The sequence below is a fragment of the Somniosus microcephalus genome, chromosome 6 (genome assembly GCF_052327205.1).
Source record: "Somniosus microcephalus isolate GS21.2 chromosome 6, FLI_Smic_1.0, whole genome shotgun sequence".
Classification (NCBI taxonomy): domain Eukaryota; kingdom Metazoa; phylum Chordata; class Chondrichthyes; order Squaliformes; family Somniosidae; genus Somniosus; species Somniosus microcephalus.
The window spans coordinates 50,894,777-50,916,457 of record NC_140992.1 but is presented as its reverse complement, the minus strand read 5'-3'; the positions used below and the strand labels follow the sequence as shown (position 1 = coordinate 50,916,457).

At 39.5% G+C, this 21,681-nt stretch overlaps 1 protein-coding gene across 2 annotated transcripts in view; it reads right to left on the bottom strand.

Moving 5' to 3' along the window:
• Positions 1 to 4,058: 4,058 nt before the first annotated feature.
• The window catches only part of LOC147115713 (solute carrier family 12 member 9), a 133,749-nt gene continuing 116,126 nt past the window's right edge, over positions 4,059 to 21,681 (bottom strand). For both annotated transcript variants that reach the window (XM_085990201.1, XM_085990200.1), the window contains 4 exons: positions 17,569 to 17,761; positions 16,035 to 16,209; positions 7,724 to 7,870; positions 4,059 to 7,574 (listed from right to left, as the gene is read on the bottom strand). In XM_085990201.1, the coding sequence (XP_085846327.1) occupies positions 6,739 to 7,574; positions 7,724 to 7,870; positions 16,035 to 16,209; positions 17,569 to 17,761 (1,351 nt within the window). In that variant the 3' untranslated portion in view covers positions 4,059 to 6,738. The remainder of the gene's footprint in view (positions 7,575 to 7,723; positions 7,871 to 16,034; positions 16,210 to 17,568; positions 17,762 to 21,681) is intronic.

The window sequence follows — 21,681 nt, the reverse complement described above, 5'->3', positions numbered from 1 at the left end:
TACCGTTCTGAAATCCGAAAAATTCCGAATTGCGAAACACATCTGGCCCCAAGGGTTTCGGATAAGGGGTTGTGGACCTGTACTATGTAATACTGCCGACTATATCACCATCACATACACACCTATAATTCTAAGTCGCACATTATTTTGTATCTAAACCATTTCCAATGGACAAACTTAAGGTAACAGAAAAAAATAGATGGCTATGGCCAGGGTTTGATTTTAAGATGAAGTGTCAATTAGACTAGCCACAGCATATCACGGCAATAGTGTTAAATTACGATGTTTCAAAAAACAGTTTCAACTGAGTCAATTAGAAAAAAACTTGTACATGCCCACTTCAGAATGTCTGCTTCAGCATTAATATCCCAACAACAGAATTATTGATAGGTGCACAACTCGGAAAACCGAGCAAGATAACTCCAGCCACAGATCTCTCAGAAGATCAATAACTTATTGTACAGTGACATGAACATTACTTTCCTATCGACTTCCATGCTAGCAGACAGAGTGACAGGTTCCTTTGGTAACTTATTAATATGAATACGTGAAGGGCTCCCTGCTTAAGTGCTAAATACATTCTCTTTTCAAGAACCCTACGATCTTCAGATTTTTAATATATTTTTAAGGCAGTTTTAAATGGATATTATGTTTTAAGTTACATGTCTACATTTTTTTACCCTGTGAAATTTGGATTTATTTTGTATCGAGTACAAAAGAGTTCAGATTTTTTAAAATTTAAAGCTGAACTTCATCTAGAAATGATTTGGCTCTTTGGAAATCTTTGATATTCGGAAAAGAGACACCCTATAATTTTGATTTTCAAATTTACACAACTTTTTAATAAGAGCTTACTTAAAAAAAATGGTAAGATGCCAAATATAGAGAACAGGTACTAAAAACAGTGCCCCAGCTAGAGAGTTTCTTACTGATGAAAACCCCATAGCTTTTACAGTATCACGGTGTAATATTTCTCACCATTGAGTTTTCAGGACTGTGCAGTGCGTCACATTTTTGGCACTTCTCATTGAGTAGTATAGCTGTTATATGTAGTGATAGACAAGGAGATAGGTCAGTATTTCAAATCATTTTTAAGACAGACTACTTTTTAGCAACTATTTATAGGATTTTGGTAGTCACCTTAACTTTCTTAGTGCAGTTGCTGTCTCTTTGGATTGGGCGAGAATCCATATTCCCCATGTGTAGCTGGAAATGTCACAATGACTAGTGTTTTTTAGGGCAAGTGACTGCAAGCAACCACATCGATTGTTTTGATTTTTCCCTTTAGACCGATGGCAGAATGTTACAGCCCTGGAGGCTACAAAGCCTAAAGATGAGCAATCACAGTCAGCTTAAGCAAGCCAGGGGTCACTGTTTTTTAGTTTCTACTTAAAGCGAAACTTAAAGTCAAGTAACTTGGCTCTCACGGCAAAAGGACATAGGGTGTCAGAAATATAGTCGGCAGTATTCTAAATTCATAGGACCAGAGTTCACAGCACAGAAGGAGACCATTTGGCCAACTGTGTCTGTGTCGGCTCTTTGCCAGAGAAATCCAAAACTAATCCCACTGCCTTGCTCTCTCTTTGTAGCAACGTCCCTCTATATCAAATATTTCTCCACTCTTACATTAAAAATGCAATGGTCTCTGGCTCAATTACTCCCTGTGGCAAAACATTCCAAGCTTGAACAACTTTCTGCATAAAAAATTCTCTTCTAATGTCTCTCCTCACTCTCAGCGACGATCTTAAATTAATGACCCCTCAGAACAGAATCCCTGCCAGAGGAAGTGGTTTTGCCCAATTCATCAGCTCTCTGGTTCCATTGGATGAACACCTGAAGGCTTGGTGGGGGTAAACTAAACCTCACGTGTGTGTGTTGTGTGTTAGACACTGGCGCAGGCTCAACATTATTAAAAGTGTAAGTGAAGTGATGCGACTTTTATCATTTTTGTACTGAGCCTGCAGTAAGAAAATTTTATAAAAGTTAAACATTCTGTAGTTGCAAACCTTTTCTTTGTTCTTTTGCCACTGATTATTTTTTATTTTAGTAGTTTATAGCACAACTAGCCCGGTCTAATAACTTTTGTACAAAAATCACACATTAAGGGTGAGCAAATTAAAATAGCAAGGTTGTTTGTTCAACCCCTTCCCCAGGCATAACCAGATATTGTGCATACAAGATCATATTTCACTAGAGGGAATGAAAGGTCACTTATGGGAGTGGTTCCTGGTGAAGAACAGGGCAGCTGATGAAGCCTAAATTTGGTATTGGAATATCAAACTAAAATAGGCTGTTCAATTTTTAAAATTCAAAGTACAATTAGCAGGAGTATATAGCAACGTTAAAACAACAATGGGAGATGCAGATCTCGAGCTAGTCAGTGTGACTAGCAATGAAGGAAAAGGCCTGGGAACAGGTGCACCAATTGGACGCACTCAAGACTCCAGGCTGCAAAGGAGGTTCAGCGTTAACATGAAGCAATAATGCAGATACGAGTCTAAAGAAAAGGCACATCAGTGCCAGCATGAAGAGGCTCGCAAGCGCCAGGTGAAGAAAAGAAACAGCGCTATCATGGACTGGCGGAGAAAGGCTGACAATGAAGGGAGTCCTGTAAACGAGGGTCCAATTGATCTAGCTCATAGCACAGTGCAGCATAATTTCACTAAAGCTCATTTCATACGAAATTTTAAAGAATGGGACACATAAATGGATTATTGAGCACTTGATTTGTCAGCAAACCATCTTCAATGGGACAAAGGAGTTTGGGCAGAGAGGCTATTGTGGTCACTGGAAGGGGGGGGGGTGCGTAAAGCACCCACTGCATTTTCACATGTGGATTCAATGGACCACTTGGACTGTGATATCATAAAACATGCAATTCCCACTAAGTAATGATTTGATGCCTGATGTATACAAGCAGAAATGTTAAAAGTTGCAGAAAATTCCATATGGTACTTACAGAATTAATCACAGATCTGGAGAATATTTGTGGAAAGTGTGGCTATGTGGGGAGAATATAACAAATCGAAGTACAAAGACATTTGATGTTAAGGGATCATTGACAGATACCAAGGGCAGGATTAAAACAAAAAATCTATTCAAGTATTTGTTTTGGTGCTGTGGCACTGTAAACAAAAGATCACATTTCACTTATACGTGCAAAAAGGAGGGGACAAAATGACAATACATTGGTGAAAAGAAATTGAATTTTAAAACCAACCGTACATTTTCTTAAATTATATTTTTGTTTCTCAAAACAAATACAATTTTATTCTCCCTTTGATTTTTCTTCCTTTTTGAGCCGCCGCCCACATGCTGTTCACAAATTACAAGGCAACTTGGCAGGAAAACTGGTTCCAGCTCTCGAGAAATAGGCTCTGCTCATGCGATAGCCCAATAAAGAGATGCGTTAATGTAAGCATTAAGGATTTTCCACATTACTTATGTTAATTGCAAAACAATTGTGTGTTCATTTAAACCAATCAAAAGTAGAAATGAATTGTAAATATCTACGGTATTTTTCATTTGCAGTTGATCAGAAACATTTCTACACTTGGGTATTCTACAATCGGTGTTGGTGGTAAATGTACAGTAATGTTGATTGTTTATTATTCAATTGTCTGAAATTATTCCTCGTGATTCCCCCCCCCCACACTCCCGCCCCGCCCCAAAAGCAGTTACTTTTCTTTAAAAAAAAGCAAATAATAGCTAATGTGCACAACTGAAGCAATATCAACCACCTGCTGTCTGTCCACTGCATTTTCATTTGACCTTAAAGTAATCATTTCTATCAACACTAATTTGGTAAATCCACATACTTTTCCATCAGACTTTTGAAACTGGATATATTTATAATGGTATTCCATTGTTGTGCCAAATAGGAACACTGGTAAGGTTCAAGCTTGGAAAGTAATTTAAGGCAGAGTTACTTGGCATTTTTTTGAATTTCCAGGTACTACAAAGTACAGCTTTTTAAGATAAATTCTCTTCCACGGTTTGTCAAACGGTTTGCTTGTATGAAAAGGAAACAAGCATATAAAATGAACAAAATCTACAAAGACAATAAAACGTATTAATTTAACAAAGTTACACTTTCAGGTACATGGAGCATTTGCCTTGAAAATAGCCATCAAATCTGCAAAAGATCAATATTCCCACTGTAAAAACTTGCATAGTAAATGGAAGCTGGGCTTGAAATCAGCGGTCAGATGGAGGTCAACATTTGTGGGCAGGTAACCAGCCTGATGTACTCGCTGGTGTATTCAGACAGTATTACATCCTTACTGTATTGATTAATACAAACAGGAAAATGCCTCAGCTGATTTTTCAAATTGCTTCACATGCAAGCCCTGCTGAGGTACAATTAGGCTACTGATAGCTAATGTGTTGCTATCTCATTGCTCTATGTAACACTTGGTGCTCCAAGTACGTGCCATTTGTAACAATTTGTTTCCTACTGTTAACAATTAAAAGCAAATTACTTCTTTCAAATTTCAAGCTTATGTTTAACATCGAGCCATTTGTCCCTTTTAAAAAAGGGACCTGTAATTTAGCATACATAAAGTTTCTGATACTTATGAATACCATAACATATTAATTGCATCAGGTATTACAAAAATGTAAGGATAGGTAAAGCAGCAGGTAAGAGTGCACAATACACAAATGCACCCTTTTCCAATAACAATGATGGTTTTGGTCTATAACACAGTCAAACTACAATCGGTAGACCATGTGCAGCCTCGAGCCCTAGCAAACCAGACCAGGCCAACTGGAGCTTGTATTTTTATATTTGCTGATTTGGCCGGTTTGCATTTTGTCAGGCTGGAGGTTTGCAGCATTGTTGGATTCATTCTAAATCAGAAAACAGTATTTGTTAGTATCTGCAATGTGAAATAAATGCAAATTAATGGGTACATTGATTTAAAAAAAAATGTATGTGCTCCCAAAGCTCCATGGTAGGCTTATGAAGGCAAACATGTTGGACACACTGTTCTCCCATCTTTAAGCCAGTAGAAATGACTTGAGTTACTGTATGTGAACTGCAGTCGCAACCTCTGCTGTGATGCATCTAAACCTACTGCTTTGATAATATAGAGCTAGCAAAACCATCTTTTGGATGAACAGACTAAAAAGTATAATTTATAATTTGAGAAATGATCACTAAAATCTTCCTACAAAAAGGAGTTAATAGAAATCATTGAAAAAGTCAATATATCATGGCAAACATGGTAACAAGCATACAAAATGCCATTAAAAATGTAAACAAAGAGGCATGATCTTTAACTTTAGCACCATTTGTTCACTGCAAAAATATTTTAAACATGTGCTTTGAGATGAGTCTGCACTAAGTCTTAGCATTTCTTGTATCTCAATGTTGCTACCATGATTTCTACAATAAAAATATCCAGCCTGAGATTACAGGAAGTTCTGTAAATTTAGCAATAATCCAACTAAAAGTCTCAGATTATTGTTGCCAACATCAAATATCCCTTCTAACATATGTAAAACACAGATGGTTCATACATGAACCCAGTGTCTGATGAAGGGAGGAACTTGTGAACATTGAATAAAATTTGGTGATTTTCTTTTGTTGCTTTTTTCTGGAGGTGGAACAGAACCTCTTACATGTAACTCAGACATGTCGACAGCTTAAAGAGCCCATTTTCAAAAGAATTCAATAAGATACTTATGAGATTTCATCAAATCTGGCAAAGTGGTATTTACAAGTTCTAGTAGATGTGGATGGATACAATGGGGGAAATTTTGCCAGCGCTCAGGGGGTGGGTTTGGAAGCGGGACTGCTGGCAAAATTGCAAAGACTGACAGCGGGTCCCGAACCCGCTGTCAACCCGCCTCCATACAATCTTCCCAAGTGTCGGGTCCCCGATTTGCGCAGGGACCAGACACCTAACGGCAGGAAGAGGATTAGAGGCTTTTTTCAATTTTGACAGGTCAACTGCGGGCTTCCTGACGTCCGGACACCACGCCAGGGTAAGTGTGGCATGCTGTGGGTCTACTGTAAGGTTTGTGCATTGATGACAGCTGCAGAAGTGGTGTGAAGGATCCAATGGTACACAGGTGAGCTTAAGAAAATGTTGGGAAAATCATTTTTAATGTATTTATACTTTTCTGTAGGTAACAAGGTTGGACGTGTTTGTGTAGTCCCACCTCATTGGGAGAACCTCTCACCAGTGACAGATCACTTCTGTAACCTCAACTGCAGCTGCCATCTGTTTTAACCTAAGGAGTCACTGGAGAGCCTGGGTGCAAGGGCTCACCTTTGTACAGTGATTGCAGAACCTCAATGCTTTCAAACACTGAAAAATCATCAGTCAAAAAAAAATGCGTGTCCCCTTTAAGAAAACCAGCAGATGACGCGTCGTCAACTGATGTCATCTGACACTGGCTTTCTCTTAATTGGCTGGCAAGCCCGCAGGGCGGGCTTAACAAGGTCAATTGACGTAAAATTACGTCTGTGCATCGTTGGGGGCAGGATCGGAACCCGAAAGCAGCTGACCCGCTCCCAACTCGCACCGAAAGGCAAGATCGCGCCCAGTAACACAGAGAAAGAAAACTGTACTAAAAACTGTGCTGAAGCAACAGAACTCAATGCTTTTGCTCAGGTTAAAAAAAAGTGATCTATTGTACAATTAGGTTTTTTGCATAACAAACTTTTACTAGCAACATATTAACTACTATACTCTTAACCTCTACAATCAATGGGTTAAAATGGATGAGCTAGAGATCTGTACTGGTGACTGCACTAATTCCATGAATTAACAGAGTGGGTCCTAGGTTTTTGGTCATGATATCGAGCTGCTCCAGATACCTTTCATACAGTGTAATGTCTGCAGGAGGTCGTGGCAGATAGAGAAATCGGATAGCTGGATGGGTGCCCTGCTCTAAAATCATGTTGTTTACAGCCATCAAATAGTCATCTGTGATTTTCATTGCGTTTGATGGGAAATTATTTGCAAAGCTGCCCTCACTGTCCCCTTCTTGAGGCATCTGTTTGTGCCAATGAAGGGCAGCAACACTATCCCAGTGCAGAGTTTTAATTGAACCTTTGATACGTAACTGACCCAAGAGCTGCTTTAGCTTCTTTTCATGCTCCCAAACACTGTTTCCAGATTCAACACACAGAAAAATACGTAGTTTGGCCGACCTCCAAAAGCGTACCATGTTCAGAATACATGCCATTTGTAACAGAAACAGGCTGCAAGTGTCAACATAATTAGCACTGTCAGGGCGAAGCGGATTGAGTGGCCACACATCAATGGAGACCTCATAGTTCTTGCGACTGAATAGATCGGCTTTGTTTAGCTGGCAGAAGTATCGGGCTAAGCAAACATTTTTTAACATTTTGATGGCATCAGAAATAATGGCCACATACTCTTTGCCTGACAGTGCCTTGGGAGACCTAGCATCTCTGACTGGAGGAAAATGAAGGCTGGAATCTTGTTCACTGATGGTAGAAGGGCTGGTGTATGAAAATGCTGGAATTTGTTGAAAACCATTCTCAGGAATGCAGTCATCATAGAAACCGAGGATAAGGGTATTGGGTCTCATTCCACCTACAAAACAGGACAACATAAACACAGGAACTTGCTGTACCAAGATAATAAATACCGATGCAAGTTTGCCCTAACTGGCTAGCCAAGAATAAATAAAATTTGTGTGAACATTTGTTTAAAATGAATTGATTTTTTTGTGGTTTATTTACCTAGACCAGAGATGAATAAAAGATGTTGAACTCCATGACGTACTGAGTCAGAGAGTGTGAGGCTGACAAATGATTTTACATTCAGTGCATCAACCAAGCTTAACCAGGAATCATACTGTGCTTGAAGAGGGTCAGAAGGCATCTCATCTAAAAAGCAGAATATATGGGTTTTGAGTTAGTAATAATTTCACTTGTTTGTACACAGACTTTTATTTACCCTGTATTTATACAAAAACTAAAGAATGACGAACAGTTAGAAATGTTTCTACTACTTGTGAAATGCAAACTGAAATCACACTAGCCATTTTATATTATATACAACAGATGTTTTGATAAGTACTTTTAGAATGATGCAAAGTTTTTGTCGTATATGAGAAACACTGCAATGGGAGCTACTTCCCCCTCCTGGCTACTGCTGAAATATCCATCTTACTCAGGTGATTAATGACCACACTTAATGGCCGCTGTAAGGCACTGAATTGACAACAGCAGAGTTTCAATACAGTGACCAAGTCGTGCAATATAATTTGTTTTTTTAGATCAAGTCATTAAGTTAAATATTCACACTGGCCTGGATTTGGGTTCTCCACATGACTGTTACTAATGTTACCAAATCAAACAAGAGGAGCTGCTCAACATTAGTTGCCCCCGCCTCATCGACGCTCAACCTCCTTTCACCTGGCATCCTAACCAACATGTGGAACGTTTCCCAATTAAAGGATGCAGGTCCAAACTAGACAACGCATGACTTGCTATTTGAGACACAACTCTCAAACAAGAGTGACCACCATCCATATGGTTGACTGGATCAAATATGCACAATAGCAACAAATCTGCAAAGATTTATATCAGTTCACAAATCAAGTTATCAAATCTCAGCTGCATGATGAAATATATTTTAAACAAATGCAATTTTCTAGAACCTGGCTCAGCAATAAAAATGGCATACATCATGTCACAATACATCAGCACAGACAGTTTCATATGGAGCAAGGTTATGAGCAAAATGCTATGTGGTAATAAAAGTACACCTCTTGTTTTTGAAATGATTAGTTATTTGTCCAGTGGTTATTACAGATAAAATCAACCACTTTTATGTTTAAGCGTTACTTCAAAACAATGAACAAATTAGCTCAACATCAAATAGTGATGAGAGAAAGTGGTAGCAGGACATGCTATGTGTTCAGGAGAAATAGGGAAGGAAAAAATGTAGTGGGGGGCACAGTGGTGGCAGTATGCAAAGATACAGTTACAGCCCTGGAAAGGGATGATGTATTTGAGGATTCAAAGACAGTACCTATTTGGTTAGAGTTAAGGAGCAGAACAGGAGATGTTAAACTGCTGGGTGAATACTGCAGGCCACCAAATAGTGGGAGAGAGATAGAGGAGCAAATTTGTAGGCAAAATTCAGAAAGATGTATAAACAATAGAGTAGTGATAATGGGGGACTTCAATTATCCTAATATAGACTTGGGAAAAAATGTAAAGGGCAAAGAGGAGGAGAAATTCCTGAAATGCAGACAAGAAAGCTTTCTTGATCAGTTCGTTTCCAGCCCAACGAGGAAGGAAACCCTTTTGGATCGAGTTCTGGAGAATGAAGTGGTGCAAGTTTCAGTGCAAGAGCATTTGGGAAAACAGCAATCGTGATACCATTAAGTTTAGAGTAGTTATGGAAAAGGATCAGGAACAATCAAAGGTGAAGAGTGCTAATTTCAGTGAATTGAAAAGGGATTTGGCCCAGGTTGATTAGAAACAAATATTGACAGGTAAAACAGTAAATGAGCAAGTAAAAGAGATAATTCAAGTACAACATAGAAACATAGAAGATAGGAGCAGGAATAGGCCATGCGGCCCTTCGAGCCTGCTCCGCCATTCAACGAGATCATGGCTGATCATCCAAACCCTAGCACCCGGTCCCTACACTGACAGCCATCCCACCCAAGCCCTATCCCCGTAGCCCCCCTAACACTAAGGGTCAATTTTTATCATGGCCAATCAACCTAACCCGCACATCTTTGGACTGTGGGAGGAAACCGGAGCACCCGGAGAAAACCCACGCAAACACGGGGAGAATGTGCAAACTCCACACAGACAGTCACCCGAGGCCGGATTTGAACCCGGGTCCCTGGCGCTGTGAGGCAACAGTGCTAACCACTATGCCACCGTGCTGCCCAGATACGGTGACAAATTAGATACCTTCTTATAAGATGGAAAGCAAGTGCATCCAAAGCTAGAGCTCCCTGGATGATTAAAGAAATTGAGGTTAAAATGAAACAGAAAAAGGAGGCTTGAGTTCATAATATCAGGTTGATAATACTGTAGAGAATCAAGCTGAATAGAGACTGCAGAGGAGAACTGAAAAAGGAAATAAGAAGGGGCAAAGAATATATGAGAAAAGATTAGCAGGGAACATAAAAGGGAACACTAAAGGGTACAAGTCTTTTATAAACATATAAAAATAAAAGAATAGTCAAAGGAAAGGTGGGCCGATTAAGGACCAAAAAGGAAATCTTGTAGACACAGAGGGCATGGCTGAGGTACTAAATAAGTACTTTGCACCTGTCTTCATCAAAGAAGAGGATGCTGCCAAAGTTACAGTAAAGGAGTGAGTAGAGGAATTGGATAGAATAAAAATAGATAAAGATGTACAAAAATGATTTGCAGTGCTCAAGGTAGAGAGGTCACCTGGGCCAGATGGGATGGCTTCTCTGTTACTGTGGGAAGCAAGGGTGGAAATAGCAGAGACTCTAGCCACAATCTTTCAATCCTGCTTGGACATGGGAGTGGTGGCAGAGGACTGGAGGGATGCAAATGTTACAGCCTTGTTCAAAAAAGGCTCGAGAGATAAACCAGGCAACTACCAACTCATCAGCCTAACATTGGCGTGGAGACAATAATCCAGAACAAAATTAATTAGAAGAACATGGGTTAATAAATGACAGTCAACATGGATTTGTTAAAGGTAAAGCGTGTCTGACTAACTTGATTGAGTTCCTTGATGAAATAACGGAGAAGGTTGATGAAGGCAGTGCTGTTGATGTTGTATAGATGAACTTTCAAAGTGCCACATAATAGACTTGCTAGCAAAATTGAAGATCATGGGATTAGAGGCAGTGGCAGCGCCGATGCAAAATGGGCTGGGAGACAAAGCAGAGAATAGTAGCGAACGGTTGTTTTTCAGACTAAAGTGAAGTATACAGTGGTGGCCCCCGCAGGTCAGTACTGGGACCATTGCCCTTTTTGATATATATTAAAATTACCTGGACTTGGGTATAGAGGGCATAATTTCAAAGTTTGGAAATGTAGTAAAGAGTGAGGAGGATAGTAACAAACTTCAGGAGGACATGGACAGACTGGTGAAATGGACAGACAAGATGAAATTTAATGCAGAGACTTTTGAAATGATGCATTTTTGAAGGAAAAATGAAGAGAGGCAATATAAACTAAATAGTACAATTTTAAAGGGGTGCAGGAACAGAGAGACCTAGGGGGGCTCACATACACAAATCTTTGAAGGTGGGAGGACAAGTTGATAAAGCTGTTAAAAAAGCATATGGGATCCTCGGCTTTAAAAATAGAGGCAGAGAGTACAAAATGATGCTAAACCTTTATGAATCACTGGTTCATAAAACTCTGCGAGAGTACCATGTCCAATACTGGGCACAACACTTTAGAAAGGAAGGATGTCAAGGCCTTGGAGATGGTGCAAAGCAGATTTACCAGAGTGGTACCAGGGTTGAGGGAGCGGTGTGTCGAGACCGGAGAAGCTGGGATTGTTTCCTTAGAGCAGAGAAGATTAAGGGGAGATTTAATAGAGGTGTTTAAAATTATGAGGGGTTACGATAGAGTCGATAAGGAAAACTGTTTTCACTAGCAGGGCAGTCAGCAGTATCCAGAAGTCACAGATTTAAAATAATTGGCAAGAAAGCCAGAGGGGAGATGAGGAGAAATCCATTTACTCAGCGCGTTGTGATGATCTGGAATGCATTGTCCGAAAAAGTGGTGGAAGCAGATTCAATATTAACTTTCAAAAGGGAAGTGGATATATACTTAAAAAAGGGAAACATTTACAGGGCTACATGGAAAGAGCAGGGTAGTGGGATAAACAGGATAGCTCTTTCAAAGTGCCGGCACAGGCACAATGGGCCGAATGGCCTCCTTCTGTGCTGTATGATTTTATATTAGGAACAAACATTTTCAATATTGGAAAATTCCCACAACAGTCTGGGGAAATTCCACAGCAAATCAAATCAAAATGTAAAATATTTAATCTCAAATTATGGAGACTCTGCTGTATTGGCTGTACTTTGGTCAGGCTGCAGCAGCATAGCATGTCGCTCCTCCCATATACTCCATTTAAAATTATCGGATTTTGGCATAAAATACAACGGTTTTTAAAAACAGCGAGTTACTGCTTTATGGTTTAGATGAAGGGGTTCTCTTAACAACTTAATACAGTCATTAAGAAAAATCCTTCATAGCAATTATGGACAATGAGTTCTAAAACTATTATAATAAATCTGTTTCAAGGTCATACTGGGCTCTAGGGTGGTTATTAATAAAAATGTACAAGCAGATGTTCAAAGCTCCTGGTAAGTGCTGCACAGTGTACTGTAGTGGAAAGTATTTCAAACATTGAGCTTCAAAATATTGTTATAGATTACATATTACAATAAAAAAAGTTAATATTTCGTGTTTATCACAATTTTGTGACGCATGGTCTTTTAGTCACATCTGCAAGTCCATGCGACCTGTGGAATAGAGTTGAAATACTGGAGTTCCAGTTTTCTACCACTGGAGGCGAGCTATTTACATTGCTCAAGTAGAGTCTGTTGGCAGCAAAAAGGCACTGCAACATTATAACACAAGTCTATAAAATGGCTGAGAATTAGGTCTTAACATAAAGCAGCGAGCGTACGATTTTTTTTGACACAGCAAAATATATAAAGCTGTAGATGCACAATAAACTTTCCGATAAACTGGAAAGATAACTGGAAGATAAGACAGTGGGCAGGCCATGAAAAACTTACAAACAGAAGATGGTTCGGAAAAAAACTAGACATATTCCCACAAGTAGTAATGGATTTGTAGCAAAAGCTAGAGTTCCCTGAATGACTACAGACATTAAAATTAAAATCAGATTTAGAAATGAATATTTACAACAAATCTAGTGCTAATATTACAAAATAAAAGTAAAGTTTAGAAAATATAGAGGGGACGCAAAAAGATTAAAAGGGGATATTAATAAACATGTGTAGGGAACATATAGAATTTTGGAAGCACGAGAAGTAAAAGAATAGGTTAAAAATGGCAAGTTCTATTACAGATGAAAAAGGAAATCTTCTCAGGGAAGGTATTCTCATAGGAATAACAAAGATATTAAATAAGTACTCTGCCTCGGTTTTCACAGAAGAGTGTGGTCGTGGGAGTGAAAGGGTACAAGACAATGAGGTGCAACAATAAACAAGGTTAACTAGAAGGTAGTCGTACTGGGAAAAAAATGATGGAACTCAAAAGTAGAAAAGGCACTAGGCCACGATGGCACGCATCCTAGAGAGTGGAGGGAAGACAGAAGAAATAATAGAGGCTTTAACCATAATCAAACGTCCTTGGCTGTGGAAGTAGTGCAGAAGGTACTGAAGAAAGAAATTCACTAAGATATCAGGGTGAGAGGCTTTAGTTATGAGGGAAGAATAGAGAAAGTGGGGCATTTCATGAGAACAGAGAAAGTTAAGAGGAGATTGGAGAGTGGAGCTCAAAATTGTGAGGTTTTGATGAAGTAAATAGGGAAAAACTATTTCCATTGGTTGGTGAATCAGCGACTAGAAAGTATAAATTTAAGATCACCACCAAAATAATGAAGCGAGAGCCTAGAAGTATTATTAAAAAAAAAACCACTGTGCATAGAATGCCCTACCAGAAACAGAGCTGTGAGGATGTGGAATTCACTTCCAGGGATAGTGGTGGAGTAAGAAATGAGGTTAACATTTAAGATGAGATTGGATAGGCGGCTGATGAAAAGGGTATTGAAGGGATATGGGAACAGGGTGTGTAAATGTGATTAGAACTATTTGCTTGAATGGAAAGTAAACACCAACACGGACTGATTGTGCTGAATGGCTTGTTACTGTGTTGTAACTATTATGTATTTTTATGGTGGAAGCCCTTAAAAAGGGAACGAGATAAATATTTGAAAAATCCCCCAAAATAAAAGAGTATGGGGGAAGGGCAGGGAAATTCGATTAAATGCATAGCTCTTTCAGAGAATCGATATAGACACGATGGGCAGGATTTTCATTGAGTCGTGGAGCCGGGATTGGAGGTGTGTGGGGGGGTTAAAATCCTGAAATCGGGGGGCACGAACCCATCCCACCCCCATGCCAGTTTCAAAGGAAGCGGGTACCCGACCCGCTCTGGGACCCGCCTCCCCGAGGCAGGAAGGCGATTAATGCCAATTAACTGCCTGTTAAGAGGTAGTTAACAGGCAGTTTTTAGCCTAATCCCTATTTTCATTGATGAAATGTAGGATTCCTGACGGCTCCAAACCATGCCAAGTTAGCGAGGCGGGCCGTCGGGATGAAGGGCTTGGAGGGGTCGTGATATCGGTGTTCAAGTGAGTGATGGGTGCATGAGTGCAGAGGTGAGTGTGTTTGGTGTGTTTAAAGAAGTTTTACTTACCTTTACAGCCTTCCTTCCTTCAGGTCTTGGGAGTCCCTCATCTCACTGGCACAGAAAGCAGAATGGCCGCGATCTGTCAAAAATTGCAGCATTCAGCTTTCTGTTCCGGAGAGATCTCTAAATCATCCTGAGAGGAAGGAAATAACTTGGAGTACAGATTGTCAGTGTTTGACAGCTTCAAACAGCTGTCAAACGCTGATATTTCATCTGTCAAAAGGTCTTGACAGATGAAATATCAATCTGTGACGTCACCTGTTGCCTGGTGGCCCTTAATTGGCCTGCTGAGCCCGCTGGGCGGGCTCAACAAGGTCAATCAAGTCAAAATCGCATGGGTTGGCTTGAACTCAATGGAGGCGGGACTACAACCCTGAAAGTTGTAGTCCCGCCTCCTACCTGCCTCCTCAATGAAAATCCAGCCCGATGGGTTGAATGGTCTCCTTCGGTGCCATAAAATGCTATGCCAATATCATTTGCTTAAAATGATTGGTATAAATATATACTGTTGAAATCAAACACTAGAAATGTAACTATAGTAAAGGAATTTATATGTGCAAAACAAATAAAAAGTGTGAGAGATATATTTGTACAATGTCAGACAAAGCATTAGGGAAACTTTGTAACACAGTGGATTAAGCACAGTGTCTATTCACCCCATGGATCCAAGTTTGAATCGAGTCTCTACTACTATAAGAGAACTTTCAGCCAGATCCTAGCATGAATAATAGAATGTTACAGTAAGGAATATATCAGGAGAGTTACACAAGCATTTCTTAGGGTATATCAGAATCTTAGTGAAGGGTGTGGGGTACATCAGAAACTTTCAGTGAGAGGTATGGGAAAATACTGATGTGTTTCAGTGAGGGAAGCATAATATTAGAGTATTGCAGTGGCAATGGGGACATATCACAGAGTGTTACATCGAGAAGAGTGGGGTACGCCAGAAAGTGGTTGAACAGCATATAAATCCCATTAATTGGTCCTAAACTGACATTCAGAAAGGCCAAAAGGTTGGCTGGTATGGGAAATGGAAAATGCCACACAAAGTGCAGTAGAGATTGCTCTTCTGTTTTGTTGGGCATATGTCACATTGTCAGAGCAGAGTGAGCTTTATTCTGCATCTAACCCATATTACACCTGATTTAGTAGTGCTTTAGCCCAACAATGACTGAAATGAGAAGGTGTTCCATTTCCCAGTGATAAGTTAAGAGACTAGAGAAGTTGGGATTGCCTTGGAGCAGAGAAAGTGAGAGCAGAGATTTAATAGAGGTGTTCAAAATTATGAGGGGTTTTGATAGAGTAAATAAGGAGAAACGGTTTCCACTAGCAGGTGGAACCAGAGGACACAACTGGCAAAAGAACCAGAGGGGAGATGAGAATTTGTTTATGCAGTGAGTGGTTATGGGCTGAACAGGTGGTGGAAGCATATTCAACAGTAACTTCCAAAAGGGATCTGGATAATCATGCACAATGGGTCAAATGGCCTCCTGTGTTGCAAGATTCTATGAAGTTCTCTCGTCTTTGCAAGCACAAAAATTCAGCAAACACATTTAAGAAAAAGATATGAAACGTTCAAAGATTGAAACAATTCAGGATTCACACTCAGCATTGGGTAAATTAAAAAAGCACTTCATACCCAAATTTCCTTTTTGCACATGACCCAGCACATACAATCCACTCTTCTTTAGGTCATTTATGAAACTTATTAGTTGAGTACTTGTTCTAGGATTGGCAACCATCAGCAGAACTTGTGGGCGCCAGAATTTGACATGATCTTTACGAACATCCAGCATCAGAAGATACTTTCTAACCTGCAAACACAAGCATTTATTGCAGGTTTCTGAAGTAAAATAATCAATTTAATTACTGCATAAGTATATTTACAGCATACGCTGATTTACTGCTATAGTAGCTGTGATAAAAATCTATTTCTCGAGTAAAATGCAACACAAAACAGATAGTTATAAATCTTGAATCTCCCATTGTGAAGCCCTCTTAGCATCACTTGTACATTTGGGTTAAACATTACAAAGTGTAGTTATTTATTCATACAATTATGATGCAATTAAATTTGTATTTGTTTGACTGTTAAGTCCTCATATTTGCACCTTGCATGTGAATGTCATTTCCTTGGTGATCCTGACTTCCATATAACAGGATTTCCACTGAATTTTGCCTTTATTTGGTTAGCAACACTACTTTGATGCAGCCGATTGGAACACTGCCAGTATAGTTGGTATACATGGATTCTTAAAATCAATAATATAAGCTCTTTCAAAAGCTATGCTTAACTTTCAGTGTGTCTCTTCAAATACTGTTAATCTGGCAGCTAGGTGACAGTAGCCTAGAATGATTACCGCACAAAAATCCACTTCCTTCCCCAGGTGGCCAAGCAAGAAGGTACCCAGCCTCTCATCAGTAACTGAAAAACTTGGTTAAATAATCTTCACTTCAACAGAAAATATTCTTACTGTAAAACTGTAATAGATTTTAATATTTGCATAATACTTTGTGTAATGCAATCTTCCAGTATACAGATTTCTAGTTTTCAGCCATAGACCTCATGGGTGTTCAAAAAATAGTTGAATACTGGGTTGGCAGAGGTAGACTATGAAAGGGGTGCGCTTTGACAGGCCGAATGGTCTTGTCCTGACCTTTATTTTGCATTCCTCTATATCACAGATGACTTGGAAACTAAGGCACATTAAAGTCATGTATTATCAAATTAAAAATCAGTGCATGGAAACAGCACTGGCATTGTTCTGATCAGCTGCAAGGTCAAGTTGGTAGCCAAATAAAAGCCAAGTATGTCATTCTGTTATACACAGAAAATTAGGATTAATAAAGATGCAGGATAAAACAGACTGACTAAACCATCATTCACTGTGCAAGGAGCAAAAATGGGAACTTAACAATGCTGCAAATTTGCTTACATCATTGCATGAACAAATGTGTTTATATATTTTGTGCAATATAAGGAGTGTATCATTTGCAGATTTTAAGAGGTTTACAATAGATTATTCTGTGTTTTGCAGTTAGCTCCATGAATAATAGATTTTATCACAGCTACTGTTGCACTGATGATGGTTTGTTAATGAATCTATCAAACAGAATGTTTAGAACACAAAATTAACACCATCTCAGAACAGTTTCCTGATGTTTTACTGTACCTGGTGGAAGATTAGAGCTTGGCTGATGTAACCCCAGCTACTTGAAGGTGATACGTAGTGAAGGACCAACAGCAGAATCAGCATGAATGCAATACTGGAGGAAGCATATATTGGGCTAATCAGGAACATCATAATCCCACAGCCAATGATCCCCAACACACAAGTATGCCAGGTGAAGTAACGAAAGGTTGGCCTGAGAATAGGAAAAAAAACATTTGAAAAGTAACATACAAGCTAAAGATCACCCTTTGTATTGTGCTCTACAAGTTAAGTAGGCATTGAATAAGGGGCAGCACAGTGATATATGATTGGAGCATGAGCAAGCTCCGCCATGCAATGTGGGAACATGCCCCATTCTCCATTGTCTCACCCCACCACGCTACCAATCCTAGAGTGATACCATTAGGAAGCACTGTGGAGGTCAGGCACATCACCACGGGAATGAAGAGGAGTCCTCCTGGACTGTTCGGTTTCTCAGAAATATCAATACATGCCTGGAGGCAGGTTGCCTCCCAGGTTGCAAATGGTGCTTATTGTGGGAGGAAATACCACAGGCAGGTCTCACTTGCCTTTTAAAAAAAAATACAAAGCAACAGCTTTTACTTTCATCAGCCTTTTGTTTTGAAAGCAAATAATTTATTCTGTATTTCTGGAACAGAATGGTAATTGATTGGCATTTCAAATGTAGTAGCAAGACAGTCTACTCCTTTAATTTGAAGTCACTTGATTTGAATTATCTATTAATTTGAATTCCTTTCAAGCATAAAAAGCCTCCAGTGCTATTTGATTTAAATTGCTTAATTCAAATTACTGGATAATTTTTGAATTAACCAGACTTCGAATTAACAGGAGCAGACTGTACAAAAATACGTAACAGAACTTAAAATATTAAAAAGGAAAAGCAATGGAGGTATTTTAAGAATCAGAAAAGTTAAAATGGTGACATGTATGTCTTTGTTAGTAAATTTTAATCTTTATCAACAAAAAATGTTTTACATACTACCTGCTAAGACAATACCCTACAAATTAATAGTTTAGTCTGACATTTAAGTAATAAGCTTCTTGCCAGTATTATATATAGTGGCCAAAAGCTACCAATTTAAAAATAAAATATGAACAAATTTGTCCCCCCGATAGGCTCAATTCAAATTCAGTACAAGTTGGCAGCCATGTGTTATAAGTAGTTCATACATTTGTCTTTCTGAATGTGATATGGCAAAGGAATTTCAGCTTTAAGTCAAATCATTGTACTAAATAAATTCAATAAAACCGAAGATGCTAGATTGTGGAAATGGAAGCTATGCAAGAAAACTGAAATAAAATGGAGGAGTCACCATGTGTAAGGGATAATGGATAAATAATGCAGAGGTTCAGGAATGTTCTAAACAGAGGGCTCATAGGTAACCTCGGCAGACACGAATGAGGTCACTACAGACGCCAGTTAGCAAACAATGGGTCAATTGGATGAAGAAAGACGTAAGCTAATCAAGGAGGTGAGACAGGATGTGGAATAGGGTAAACTAATCATCAGGATGCAGGGACAGTAACAAATGTGTAACCAAAGAGATGGGACAGATTATAGGATAGTATAAACCAGGAGGAAAAACCCCAGATAGAGAGCGACAACCTGGGAGCGACAACCTGGCAGCCAAAGACCTAAGAGCAACACTCGACAGCAGGGACCTGGGGACAAAACCCTACGTAGAGGGTTGGGCAGAGATTGATCACCTCGGACCAAATCAGGGTAATATCTATATAAGTTGTGAGTCTTATATTTTGGAATTGTACTTTAAACTGCGAACGGTGTTTGTTAAGCATTTATTAAAGATAAATCTTTGTACGCGAAATCGGTTGCCTGTGTGTTTGTTCAGACCAAACTTACATTTGAACCCTAAAAGGAAAATTGCGAACCTATTTGTTCGATCTTTCGAACATCTAGCGAAATCTGAGCAACAAGATGCAGCAGGGAAAATGCAGTACTGTAATAAGAGTGAATAATGAGAGCGTAAGCTAAGAGGCTGGTTGTTCATCAAATAGACAGGTGGGCACATTTAGTATATCCTGAAAAAAAGCCCCCCAAAAAAACTATGTCTGGAGTCTTGACAAATTATTGCTTCAAAATCTACCCATCACTACAACTTACAAATATATAGAGCCTTGAACATGGAAAAGCATCCCCTCCCAAGGCTCTTCAGAGGTATAAGGAAAACGGACGCTATTTGTTTGTGCAATTATGTAAGCAAATTTGCAGCACCGTTCTTCCTGTTTTTGCTCCTTAAGTATGATATATTAGAATGGGTGACTGAAAGCTTGATCAAAGAGGTGGATTTTAAGGAAGGTCTGAAAGGAAGAGAAATAGGTGGTGGGGTGTAGGGAGAGTCCGTAGTGGGACACTCAGCTGAAAATACTGCTGGTAATGGTAGAACGAAAGGTGGTGGTGGTGGGGGGCGGGGGGAATGCACACAAGGCAGGTGTCAGAGGAATGGAGAGTTTGGTTGGGGAGTGGTTGTAGGGCTGGAGAGGTTCTAGAAATAGTGAGTGGGTTCATCAGAACACAAAGATGAGAATTTTACATTAGCGGCGTTGGGGGACTGGGAGCCAAAGAGGATGGGGCAGCTGGGGTTACTGATATTAAGGAGGCATGATGGATGCCACAAAATGCCCCATGAAAGAATGCGCAAACAAATACAAAGGGTAGCCATGAGTTGTTCAAAGCAGGATTCACACCCGGGACACCAACAGGATAGATGGAAGGCTGAGAAGTGATGGGTCAGGGGAGGGATTGGGTGTGGCAAAGAGAGGGGAGATGAAAGGTTACAAAGCCAGGCAAGGGAAAAATGGGAGAGGGGAGAGAAAGTGAGAGAGTGATTAAAAATACAAACGGGATAAACAGAGTACAGGTAATGACCAAAAGTCCAGAGTGCCAGAAAAAGTGCTCATGCAAATGGATACAAAGTGAATTTGGGTTGCGTAGGCATGAGAGAGATTAGGTGAGATATGTATCCATCATAAATCGAGCGTGGGCCGAAGACAACATGAAAAAGTCCAATGTTGAAGTTTGAAGGCGGTGACGGGATGAAAGCCACTTCTCAACAGCATGGGGCCAATTTGGAGCAGCCACCAACCAATGACCCACTTTGAAGTAGTGAAGAGTTCCACTACTCCTTCATGGTTTCATCTGTATGTACCCTAACCTGCATGGGTCCCAGCATGCCAAAATGCACTTATTCGCACAAAACTAAATATTCTTGAAGGTATACAGTAAATCAACATATTTTGGGGATTTAAACACATCTATCTTGCAGTATACACAGATACTCCTTATTGTATTATTTAAATTATCCTTGCAATGTGCAGAGGTTTACCTCAAACAGGTCATTTATAAATGTTTTTCAGGTTATTGTTTCAGTGTTCAAATGACTATCCTCTCATTTGCAGATGCTTATGTGTTACCTGAACAACTGAATACCTGATAATACCTAATAACCATAGCAGATCTAAATGCTATAACATACTTTTATATTTTGCAGGTTGAATCTCAGGATAGAAACCCAAGTGCACATTTATGTTCCAGTGGTGCAGCCAGTTTACCTTCGAGCCAGCTGTAAAGTGGGTCCTGGTGTAGTGTGCATGTGCAAACTGGCTGAGACAATTTGGCCAGTGTGCACGCATCATGACACCACTACAATGATCACATCTATGTGCTGAAGTCTAGGGATTGTGCTGGATCAGCACATTTTCTACATTCATGAAGGCGAGCAGGAGTCAGGAAGATCCCATTACAAAAAAGGATCTTCGTGTGTACTAGTCTAAAAAAAAATTGGTGAATTTAGCTGTGGTTACGACCAGCTGAGCTGGACCCATGTATCAGGAGCCAGCAACACAATAATAAAAAAAAAACTCAGCTATGAAAACATTCCAATTGATACTGCTTTACAGCCCAGTTGTAATTTTTAAATGCCCTCAGGTTATTAATGTACAAGAACCGTGGAATAGCAATAATACACTTCAAAGGAGCCATGGTACTTTCAGTGTGGTATTTATAAGATACTGTCAAAAAAAAGTTAACAGTTTACTGCCAAATTAAGCCAGTATTGTTCTGTACTTTCAACA